A 12,652-nucleotide genomic window follows, 5' to 3' on the forward strand; every position below is an offset into this window, starting at 1 on the left:
ATTAGATGAAACTCCTGTTGAAAATCAGGGGAATATATTAGTCACACTTTAATTAGAATTCTTGCTCATGTTTAAATTGGTGATTAATTATTTATGTCTTTTAATGTTTAAATTTTATCACAATAATTTTAGATAATCAATTTTTTTAGGATAAAATACTAAATTGGTCCCTTATATTTGGCATAATCTTGTTTTGATCTTTAAGGTTTAAAGTGTCTTATTTGAATTCAAAAAAGTTTCATTTAGTTTCAATATAGTCTCACCCTGAGGTCAAAGTTAAATAATTAACGAAATGTCCTACATGACAACAGTACAAGAACAAGGTCGATAATCTGAAAAACAAGTATAAGCTCCAGAGGCACAAAATCAATCGTGGGGGCATCAATACATTTATTTATGGTTAAATTACACAGTTGGTCCCTATACTTTCAATAAAATTGTAAATTAGTTCCTACACTTTAAAAGTTTATAATTGGGTCTCTAAAGATAATTAAAATTTATAATTTAGCCCCCGCCGTTCAAAAAATGTTTGATTTAACAGAATATTCTCAACATATTCTCAATAGAGACCAATTTATAATTTTAGTGAAAATATGGGACCAATTATATAATTTAACCATTTAAAAATGATAAAAAAAACTCCCTAGACGATCTGAACTTACCCCGCTTCTTCCCAACTCTCTCACTCTCACTTTCTCATTTTCTGAAACGACATTCCAACCCTAACGCTCTCTGTCTCCAACCTTAGCATGCAATTGCTCAATTTTAACTGGATACGATTTACCTAAAAATACAAGAAAATTTCAAAAACACCAAAATATAAGAAATGTGATAGAACACCACCCCTATGAAAGTAAAAATTAAACTATATTCATATTAGACAATAGTTTAAATCACTTACAACTGCCTTATTTTAAATATTGCGTGCCTGGTTTGCATACTTTAAAGTGTTCAATGTCTCTTTGACATTGGTGTCAACATTTCCGCCCAAGTTAATTATTCATACGTCTTAAGGAAAAGAATTTCAAACTGCAGTCATAAAGCAATAAGCATGAAGACTTTACCTATCATCACTATTTTGCTGTTCCCCCCAAGAGAATCCTACATATTTATCAACCAATTACTTATCATGATAATATATTATAAATTCATCGCATATGCACTTTAGAAGTATTGCTTAAAAGTTAAAATAATGTTATACAAACGTGAAGTAGCCGAGTTAATTTGCTATCACGATATGGTAAGTGACTTCATTTTGGCTTTCTTTCATCTCCTTATGCAATTATTACATTCCCAATAGCCAATAAACCCTTGTTGATATGAATACCTAAACCATGAAATACCATAATTAATTAGTAAATAACATAATTCACAACTTACATGTATAGAAGTTATCAAACAAAAATAGAAAGAATTAGCTCAAATTTTGAAATTTTGTTATAATTTGAGATAAGTTTAAGATATATTTTTGTAGAATTGCATGTACTATCAGTAGGAAATGAAAAAAAATACCGTCTTTCAAGCGCATCTGCACCAGTTCTTTTTGCACGTTCAGAGCAAGCAAGGTCCATACATCATCGCCACTCTTTTGCTCCATTGTGATTGTGAAAATGGCATGCAATCGACAAAGCACGTAAAATCGCATTGTCTTCGCCATCATACTATAATAATATGTTGGATTCAATTGTTATCAAATAAAAGAAAAGAGCCTATTCACAACTAGAAAATAGATTAATACAGACAGATTTACAGACGGATTTAGTCTTTATTACAGAAGGATTTTTGGTTACCGACGAAATTACCGACGGATTTTGTCCCTCTGTAAAAGCCCCGTCGGAAATTATTTACCGACGGATTTTTTTCCGTCGGAAAATTACAGACGAATTTTTACCAGTTACCGACGGATTTTCCCTCTGTAAATTTTCTATCCATTTTCCAAAGGCGACGAACTTTACGACGGATTTTTCGTCTATAATTACAGACGAATTTTACGACGGATTTTCCGTCTGTAATTACAGATGAATTTTCAGACAGATTTTCCGACAGATTTTTCGTCTGTAATTTGAACTTTGGAAAATCATCCAACGTTCTGATTTCAGACGAATACGGAAATCCGTCTGTAAGGTAAAATAGAATTTTTTTTATTTTTCTAATTGCAAAATAAACTTGTTTTCATACAAAATAAATATAAAAAAACTCAACTCAACTCATATAAATTATATATTATTTTTTTCTTCTTTGAGATATATGAAAAATAGATTATCTATATAATATTTCTTTGCATATAACTCTACTTATTCAATAATATACAGTTATACATCCATATGGAGTGAAAATTACATCCATGTCTCACAAACATTAGTAGAGTAGTATCCTTAGAATTTTCTAAAATTTCTTGAACAATGCAAGCTAAGCTAGAGACCACTCATATGGTAAGTGTAGAACTTTATGGCAGCTATGTACACTTTCTTATGGCTACTATGTACACTCTATTGAAGTTGCAATGGCTGCAACGGCAGCAGCTATGCCTGCCACGGATACTGCAGCATGCAACTGAGCATTATGAGTCCTAATTTCCTGCTTTTTCCTCTCCTCTTAATCCTTCAGCCATCTTCCCATTGTCCTTCCTCTCAGCAAACTCCTGTAAAGCTAGTATGCAAAAGTTTACAAGAAGAATAACAAAGAAAAAGAGTAATGAATGATTGAGCTTTTATTTTAGCACTGTTAAGAATATATTTGAGCACTGCAACAGATGTGGAGAAAAAGATCAACACAGTTTCTCAATGATTTATATGATTTGTATGACATCACAGTGCAGATTTGAAATTAGCTACCTATATACACTGATCAGAACTCAACAATTTCTGTGTCCCCGTGAGAGCAATATATATGAAAAGTTGAATCCTATTATAGCAACATGAGAGGAAATTGAAATAAATACTATGTTACTTGAAATGGAGACAAATTCAAATATAGAACTTGTCATTCACCTGGATTCTTGGAGAAATTCAGTTCAATAGTTTCACAAGATAAGATGCAAGCAAAAACCAGCTAAATTTTTTGCTGGGACTGTAGGAAGCTGAGGTAGCGATCGATCAAGAATAAGTAAAAGCTTGTAAGAAACACACAGAAAGAAGAAAATCCTACATGTAGTACATAAAATACTACAAAATCTATATCAGTGAATATTTAGCATGTCAACTGCATAAAGTTCCAGCAATTACCAATTTTGTACAAAATAACAAAATAATAAAAAACAAATACACAAAAGCATTCCAATAAATATGTAAGTTTTTTTTTATCGAACTGACGTAAATTTGGTGACAAATTTCTCTAGTTATACCAATAGAGGCAGGGAAAAAAGGGGAAAAAATAGTAAAGTAAAAGAAACTCTAAATTCTAATAAACTCTCCTTTATCAGCAACTCTGGTTAGTACATTATACTATAGATGCGCATACACATGGCATTACAATGTAATCCTAATATCTACCACTATGTCCTATAGAGATAAGTTAACACATGTAATTACATACTGTGATCTGCTTACCTTCCCCAATCCTTCATCTTTATCAACTATTCTAGAGGGTTTCCCTCTTCCACCAGAAACTTCAACCTGTAAGAGACCAAAGTGTTAAATCAGAATTACATAAATATTACTGCATAAGTTATCAACAGTTCAGTGCAGGCAAAAATCATAATCACACCGGAACTATTTCCCAAGAAAAATGACCAGCATTTTGAGCAGCTATTCCTCTCTCAAAGCTTTGAATGGCATATGAGTCCTAACAGATATACATAGAAAAAAAAGAATAGCCAGATGAATACTTGATTCAAAAGGTTTTCAATAAGTTGAAATAATATATTCCAAGGGATTAGAGTAATGTCATTTGGCAAGAAGGTAAACCTTCTCAAATCGATATAATAAAGAAATACATAAGCATAGCATGAAATATATTACACAACCTTCTCATCTCTTGTTATGACATGCTGATCTGCACATAGTTCTGCACAAACTCCCATGCCAAAGTCATTATAGACATCCCAAAGGCCATCTTTGATCATACCATCAATGATCGTATCATGTCCATATCGAGACCCCTTCCTGTTTTACAAGTGCAATATATACAAGAAAAACCCAGCATAAAATGCAAGCAACTTAGTAGGTGAAACTAGGTGGGATAAAGTATCTACTGAAATACCACAAGAGAAAATTATTTGAACACAGCAGAAGTGTATAATTTTGGCAATTCATGAATGAAAAGAAAACCTTGCTTCTACAATGTACTGCAAGCATGGTAGCTGCAACAATTGAGCCTAGTTGATAACAATTGAGCCTAGTTGTGTTGCTGATAGAGATGATAGGTTGCCAAGTAGATCCCCCATTGGAGTCCTTGCAACACCAACAATACAAACATCTGTAACAAAAAAAGTACACACACATGCACCGAGGCTGAGTTAAAGCAGAGTTAAATTCACTGATTATCAACTATACTTCCCTTCAGGGGGATCCATCTTAAGTTTCTAAAAATTCAGCAAGCTAAGGAAGTAGAGAGAAGCGCCAACTCATGATCTCAAAACTGAAATTTGTAAATTAATGATTGGCGTTTCAAAATTTAACAAGAGAAACATACCTCAGGATTTTGGCGACATGGGGAGCTTCCAGAAATAGAAAAAATAACCTTTTGACAACAAAAATGATATGTTATTGTTATGGATCACAAGAACCATCACATAGTTAAAATTACTGTTACAGTTACGGTTGCAAAGGAAACTCACAGTCAGAACAAGAAGGAAACAGAATAGAAGAAGGTCGATGTTAGAACAGAAGCGCAAGACTTTGAGAAGCCAAGCAAAGTAGTTCTCTGCAACAAAGGCATAGATTAGCAATTTGGTCTTGGAAAAGATTGGACATAGAGATGTTGAAGTGAAAGAATACTGATGAGTTGGGCAATAATCAAAGCAGTTCTCTATCAAAATTGGGTTCTTTCCAAATCCTGGTTGAGTATAACTATCATTAACTATAACTTTGCAAAAGCAATATCAGGACAGCAAAGAGAGATCAAATTAAACATGACCTGAAGTATTATTGTAATAGCAGTTATCATGCAAATTGAAATGAGTTTAAAATGAAGATGTAAATTAAAGGATACAATGAGAAATATCCATCAGGCCTCAAAAAAGTAACTCTCTGACCACCATTGAGTATGACTTTGACATTCGACACATTTCCAGGAATTATATAGTCTTTTGTTCCTAAATCTGCAAACAAATTTATGCACACTATTAACAAGAAATGGACGCAAGGAATGGATGCACACAAAGGAATGGATGCACACCACAATGAACTCTAGTAAAACCTTGCTGAATTCCACTTAATAACATTATCAGATGCTAACATTGTGGGTGCAGAGTGAGAGTGAGGTGTGAGGTGTGAGGTCTGATGTATTGATAGAAAAGCAGTTCTAGGCATGAAGTTAGGCAAACCAATCAATTTAGCTTCCTGCAGCTCCCTAATCTCGTCCATGAGAAAATCTTATGTGGCCTTTTTTTCAGAGAAACATCGAAGATCATTAGAGTATGAATCCAGCAAATCGACTAACCTTGCTGTGCAGTGCATATTCTTTTCATCAGGGTACTCATCAAACTCCCTTCTCAGAAGAATCTTCCTCAATGACTCTTTTGATAAACCAATGATATGCATAAATGCAGTCATGGCATCAGCAACACAGGTTAGATTCACAGGCAACTTATCCAACTCAGATAAATTGTAAGTCAGCTTCTCATTGATTTTCTTCACAATTTCGGGCAGAGTTTTGGATATGATCATGCCTTGAACTTGAACTAGCCTCTGTGCCAGAACAGGAACACCAACAATGGATTTGTCAATCTTTGAAAGCATTGGATGAGACTCAAAAAGCCTCTCTTCTTCAATCCTCGCCTCCTCATAAGATTCATCGCCAATCCTGTTCCTGACACAGACATAACCAAGACCAATGTTAACATCATCAGCAGTTACCTTCTCCAACAAGCCTTCAGAAGACTTATCAGCCTTTGTTACAACAGCCAAGGTTCTCAAACCAGTTTTATCCAGAGATTGAGACATTCTTATGGATTCACAAGTAGTAAAATCAACGGTAACAGAAAGAACATTCAGAATAATGCTCTCTTCAGGCCTAATATACTCCATGATAATATCCTTGATCTGATCATAGATACTTTCAGGCTGGCCATGAACAGGAACCCTAGTTATACCAGGAAGATCCACCATTGTCAAGTTCCCTCCCAAACTAATACTGACAAAATATTGTAAACAATTATAATTCAGATTCAAACCAATCATAGTCCTCAATCAAAAGTTTGAATTAGAAACCTAAAAAGAAACTGAAAAAGCACATAGATCACAATAAGCAATGAGAAAGCACAGCGATTACGATAAGCAAAAAAAATCATATGAATTTTGAGTTGAAGTCTGGGAAAAATATAATGATGCCATTACGAAGATCACCTTGAATTTAGAATGCTTGAGAATAGGAGCATCGCCAGTGTCTCTCCGATGAACAACCACTAGTTCACGCACCCTATCGGTTCGAATAGGGGGAAAGAGAGAGGTGGAACCGCGGCTGACGGTGGAACCGATTTTGGTCGCCATGGAGCTAGGGCTTGCGTGAAGGTAAGCCAGCCAGAACTGAGGGGGATAAAAGGAGATTGAGGTGCGGCAGTGGTGGAGCTTGAGCTTGCTTTGTTTAAAAAAGAGGAGAAGAAGGAGAAGCTAGCTCCGGCGGTTAGAGTGGCCGGCGGTGGAGCAGTAGGTGAGGTATGGAGAAGAAGGAGCCCGTTGACGGAGAGAAGAAGGGAGTTCTTCGATCTGAAGTTAAATTGCTAGGTTTAGCTAGGTTTCTATGATTTGTGTGCTGTAAAAGTGTGAATGGAGTTCGAGCAAATCTTAAGTTTAACTAAAAATTATCGACGGAAAATTATAAATTACAGACGAATTTTTCGTCTGTAATAATTTAATAAAACGCAGCATTTTGTCTATTTAATTACAGACGGATTTTCCGTCTGTAATTATTTCTTACGAAAAAATATTAATTTTACCGACAGAATTATCGATGAATTTTATTTTCCGTCAGTAATTTATGCTAATTCATTTTTTTGTTTTCTGACAAAAAAATCCCTCTGAAATTTCGTCTGTATTTCCGTGGAATAAAATCCGTCGGAGATATCCGTCTGTAATAACTAGTTTTCTAGTAGTGATTCATAAAAAAAATCATTTTATGACCGATTATCACAAAAAAAACTGTAAAATTTAAACAAATTTAAATCCATATCTTATAATTCATCATAAGAACCGTAGAAAACAACATCTAAAAAAGAAAAGATAGAAATCATATAGTATCATACCTTTAGAAAATATTATAGTAATAAGACATATTAAACAACTACATAGAGTTCATATTATATATGTACTCTTAGTTTAAATGGCTTGTAAGATGATAACAATAATTATAGGAATGATATCAATTAAAAAAGTGATAGAAATATGCATGTACTCATTAAAAATCTTGTATGAATGATAAATTTGTAGGATAAAAATTAAAAAATGAGAGCACATAACATTGGATATATGGTAGAGAGATAAATAATAAGGATTAATAAGTATATATAGTAAAAAAAACACAATTCCATACGCTTTCTAACGTCTTCCATCTATCATCTCTGCAACACCTCTATCCCCTTTCTTTTTGTCCTGTTTTAGTTCTCTACTTTTAGGTTTTTGTCCATTTTTTTTTATTTTTATTAAGTTTGATTAATTTTGGTTAATTAGTTGATTTTGGTTAATTAGTTTAGTTAGATTAGTTGCTGTTAGTTGATTATAGGTGGTTAGGTTAGGATGATTTTCTTTAGATTGTTAGGTTTTGATTGTTGTTGAAAGTGTTTGAAGCTGGTTTGCTGTTTATGATGGAATTGTTGTTTTGATGAGAAACTGTGTTGATTTTCTATATGATTTTGTTGTTGTTATTCATTCATCTTATGTTTTCCATCCTATATTGTCTAATTAACATCATGCATTGAATTTTGTTGAGCTTGACCTCTCTGCTTCGAAATCCCTTCCAAGCTTGGCTGTTCATCACTCTCTTTTGTTTATTCTCCTGAGTAGAATTCTTCATATTATTCTGTTGTTGAGCATGGAAAGAAGAATCTCTAGCTTTGTCAACCCGCTGTAGACCACACTCACCTCGCCATTGTCGTAACTGAAGCTATCGTTACTCTAACAGACTATGGATGCGAGAACCAACAGAGTTGTTCAGAGGAATACAAAGACAGCCAAAACGAACATGAAGCAATTTTGGATTAGGATTTTTTTCACCAATTAGTCTAAGATTAGGGGTTTTTTCAATTTTAGATTTTAATTTTAATACGGATTTGGATTTGGATTTAGATTTAATCTGTTTAAATGGTTTGAATTAGAAAACCAAATTATAAAAGATATATAATTTAGTTTAGATTTTTTTATTTAAAACTGTTTTTAAATGGTTCGGATTGGATTTAGTTTAAAATCCAAAATCTAGACTTTTTTGCATACCTAGCATAGACAGCATATAGTATCATACCTTTAGAAAATATTATAGTAATGAGACGTATAAACAATCGTATAGAGTTCATATATTACACGTACTCATGGTTTGTAAGACGATAACAATAATTACAGAAATGATATCAATAAAAAGGTGACAAAAATATGTATGTACTTCCAATTAAAAAGCTTTGTATGAATGATAAATTTGTGTACTTGTACTCCTACTTAAAAAACTTTATATAAGGCAAATAAAATTTATGTGACTCAAAAAAAGTCAATCAAAAAAATATCTAAAAAATTTAAACAAATTTAAATTCATACCTTATAATTCACCATAAGAACTATAGAAAAGAACAGAAAAAATAGAAATCATTTTGTGTTTTGTTTTTATTTCAATTTTGTTCAATTGCATGAAATGAACATATCGATGTAAAATATATAGGAAAAATGCATATATTATCGTACTTTTAGAAAATATTATAATAACGAGACCTATTAAACAACCATATAGAGTTCATATAATACACGTACTCTTAGCTTAAATGACTTGTAAGACGATAACAATAAGGAAAAGTATAGGATACCAACATATTATCTGCCAATGCAACTTATTGTTAACAATAATTAATATATTTTAAATACATATATAAAGAGACACATCCAAAAAATATATCTATAAAGACATTTTTATTAAACATAGCCATAAAAAATATATTTTTATTAGACACATTCACGAAGACACTTCCATTAAACACAATTATAAATAAGAGTTGGCAGAAGTTGACAGAAATGCGGTAATATAGAAGAACCGTAACAATAATTATAGAAATAATATCAATTAAGAAAATTATAGAAATATGCATCTACTCTTCGTTAAAAAGCCTTATATAAATGATAAATTTGTAGGATAAAAGTTTGGGAAGTGAACCCATAAAATAGAAAGAATTAATGCCATAAAATAGATATTAAAAAAAGAGAAAACAAAACATTGGATACATGGTAGAGAGATAAATAACAAAAATTTGGCATAATAAGGATTTGACATAACAATAATAAGAAAAATATAATCTATGGCAAGCATATACAGTAAAAAAACATAATTCCATACACTTTCTAACGTCTCTTGATTGACTATGGAGCTGACTCTTAGTGTTTGTGTAACGACTCGATTTTTGGCAGGTCCGGAGCACTGCCAGTCGTCAGATGTTATTTTCTAGTAGTCCTATACTAATATTTACTACATATGAGCCTTTTGTATTAACGAAATCGTGTATGTTAGCTTATTTTTATCATATGTCTTTCTTAACAAACTTATTAGCAAAACTATAAATATCTTCAGAGATATACAATATAAAATAAACACCAAACTAACAGCAAAATTAAAATAGCAACAAGATTACAAAAAAGCTTTCATACATATATACGTCTTAAGTTAGTTCATACAAACTTGACACACTTAGCTATATATATACACATAGACTTATATTCAACTCATAACTTTTCAGAAGACGTGGTTCATATAGAAAACCCCTAAACTGGTACCCGAACTAATAAAGAAAAGAAAATATCAAGTTCTACCCCTCAAAAAATGCTACAAAAGTGAGGAAAAGCAAAGTCTAAGGAATAAAGATCATATATCCTACATTCTTTTCACCATCAGGGCACAAGTCAGCAGGCATCATCTCAGGACTAGTCTCAAGCATCTCCTGTAGGGTTCGAAAATACATGCTCCTCCGGTACCCTTCTGAATATAACTCTAGTGGCGGCAGTCAAGTCGAAATCCTCCATCTGGGGGGAAAAGGAAAAGGAAGGGGTGAGAACCTATATGGTTCCCAGTAAGGCGACACCGTGAAAATACGTCTCTCTCGTGAAACCTAGAGTTCTAGCTCTATCGTAATAACTCGCTTGTTGAGTCTCTCGGCTACTTCCGTATCGCGGCTTTGACATAACTCTATCTTAGCATCTTCCGTTGGGGTTAATGCCGCTCCTTATACTATTCACTAGGGCTATTGTTTCTAATTTATTATCTTAATCTAAGCTTTGGAGAAACTGTAATTATACAACTTTAAAACACAAACAAGAATAAGAGAATAGAAAATTAATAAGAAACAGATAGCACGTAGCAGAAAGAATGAACAGTAAACAATCACAATCAAATGCACAAAAATTTATGATGCATGCCTATACCTAGTGCAGGCCATGAGTTCATGCGTCAGTTGTCTACCCGCAATCCGACGTTAGTCGGGACGAATCCCGAATATGGTTTTTTTACCGTGTCAGTCAGGCACAATTATCATCATGGGTATATAAGTTAGGATATCTTGGCATCATGGTAGAAACAAGCTATCAGTTAGGCAAACATTCCTACATTAGCAATATTAAGCTATCAGTCAGGCTGACACTTTTGCATTAGCAATTTGGCATGAGGCCCATTCAACATACATTATGCTATCAGTTATGCGGACATTCCCGCATTAGCAACCTTAGGCTATCAGTCAGGCGGACACTTCTGCATTAGCACTTTTGGCACAAAGGTCCATTCAAACAAACAATACTCATGAATCATTATCGATTCATGGTTTCTTATTTGAGTAAAGTATTGTTTTTGTCCCCAACGTTTGGGGTAAGTCTCAAAGTTGTCCCTAATGTTTCAATCGTCCTATTTAAGTCCCTAACATTTCAAAATTGACTCAATGTTGTCCTGCCGTTAGGGATCCGTTAACAGAATTGACGGCGAGACAAAATTGAGACGATTTTGAAACGTTAGGGACTTAAATATGATGAAAACTTTGGGGACAAAAACGATACATAGAAATAAATTTTAGTTTTATCCTTCAATAATATCAATTTTTCACTTTACATAATATTCAATTATTTTGTAATCATATCTAAGTAAATTACACTTAATTACATTACTTTCATTCTAAATAAATTTATTTTTTTATAATTTTACACTTAAAGTTATAAGTTAATATAAAAATATAAAAAAATTTATTTAGAAGAAAAGCAATGTGATTAAGTGTAATTTATTTGATGAGTTTGGAAAATTCTAAATTAATATTTGTGATGACTAAACATTATTAAAATAATTAATCACAAAATTATTAATTTGATTTTCATCTAACATATGTTAATTAATAATTTTGTGTTGCAGGTTTTATAATTGGGCCAAAAATAAAATATAATTGCTACAAGCCCAAGTGTGATTTTATTTCTAATTCAGCTTTGATTCAAAAAAATATTCAAAGAAGTATGGCTGAATTATTGTGATATTATTTGGGCCAAATTGAAGTTATTATTGCTACAAGCCCAAATTAATATTGATGCTACAAGACCCAATGCATGATCCGAATCCACTAAGCATAGAAAGCAAAAGTTCCATTGCTTCCAACGGAACTTCTTTACTCATCATGAAGTGGAATTCAAAATTTTATTAAGTGGGAAATATGAGAGAGAAAGTTTCATTGACATGATTGATGGCATTAACATTACACGCCACCCAGGGAAGTAAAAGCAAGTTATTTTCAATTAATTTGTTTAATCACTTTGAATTGCTTTTCTTCAGATTCTCTCTTCTCTCTCATTCTTTCTTTCTTTTGGTCAATACCCAGGAAACCATGGAAGCAAAAATGAGCTACCAAAAGAAAGGAAAAACACGTCTCAAGACCATCATGATGATGGCACGAAAAAGAAAAAGAAAAGTATGCTGTGGCTAAGATCTTCAACCATGAATGGTAAGATATGGTGACAAGATATTGGCTTCTTCATACCAAAAAAGGGTTGAAGAAGATTTCGGCCAGCAAGGAAGAGATTCTTGGAGGCATGGCTTGTCTCTGATTCTGCTCAACCACCACAGAAGGTAGCTAGGGTGGCTACGTGATGGAAGAGGCAGAGATTGGAGCAGATGAAGCCATCATCATCATGAAGCATCAAGGGCCAGAAATCCATCTTAGAGAGCAAGCCAAGGATGGAGAGCTCGGATTGATGAAGGGTGATGACCAAGGAAGGACTAGAGGTAATTGCATGTTGGTTATTGCATGGTTATCTCTTCTCTCTCTGTGTGGCCGAACCGG

The 12,652-nt window shown here is 33.2% G+C and overlaps 1 protein-coding gene across 18 annotated transcripts; it reads right to left on the reverse strand.

The window, feature by feature from the left end:
* LOC107623288 (probable acetyl-CoA acetyltransferase, cytosolic 2) lies at positions 2,251–6,928 on the reverse strand. 18 transcript variants are annotated; one of them, XR_001616401.2, is made up of 11 exons: positions 6,507–6,928; positions 5,602–5,970; positions 4,778–5,260; positions 4,633–4,680; positions 4,269–4,416; positions 3,965–4,103; positions 3,706–3,783; positions 3,549–3,614; positions 2,991–3,079; positions 2,835–2,904; positions 2,260–2,641 (listed from the first exon to the last, which is right to left on the reverse strand). XR_001616401.2 is itself a non-coding variant. In XM_016325493.2 (8 exons), the coding sequence occupies exons 5-8, from the start codon at positions 4,061–4,063 to the stop codon at positions 2,570–2,572; spliced, it is 315 nt and encodes a 104-aa protein (XP_016180979.1). In that variant the 5' UTR covers positions 4,064–4,103; positions 4,269–4,416; positions 4,633–4,680; positions 4,778–5,260; positions 5,398–5,588; the 3' UTR covers positions 2,251–2,569. The 18 variants fall into 18 exon arrangements, 2 of the variants coding, with proteins under 2 accessions (XP_016180979.1, XP_016180980.1); XR_001616400.2 differs by having other exon boundaries at positions 2,260–2,649; XR_002356756.1 differs by lacking the exons at positions 2,835–2,904; positions 2,991–3,079 and adding an exon at positions 6,080–6,243 and having other exon boundaries at positions 2,251–2,649.

This window comes from Arachis ipaensis, chromosome B10 (genome assembly GCF_000816755.2).
Source record: "Arachis ipaensis cultivar K30076 chromosome B10, Araip1.1, whole genome shotgun sequence".
Lineage (NCBI taxonomy): Eukaryota > Viridiplantae > Streptophyta > Magnoliopsida > Fabales > Fabaceae > Arachis > Arachis ipaensis.

Bases quoted from the DNA above. Each gene is read 5' to 3' on its own strand.
- LOC107623288 (XM_016325493.2), bottom strand. From the start codon at position 4,063: ATGATCAAAGATGGCCTTTGGGATGTCTATAATGACTTTGGCATGGGA. The intron at 3,615-3,705 runs GTGTGATTATGA...GGTCTCTTACAG, and splicing joins TTTCTTGGGAAATAGTTCCG to GTTGAAGTTTCTGGTGGAAG. The intron at 2,642-3,548 runs GTAAGCAGATCA...CTAGCTTTACAG, and splicing joins AAGATGAAGGATTGGGGAAG to GAGTTTGCTGAGAGGAAGGA.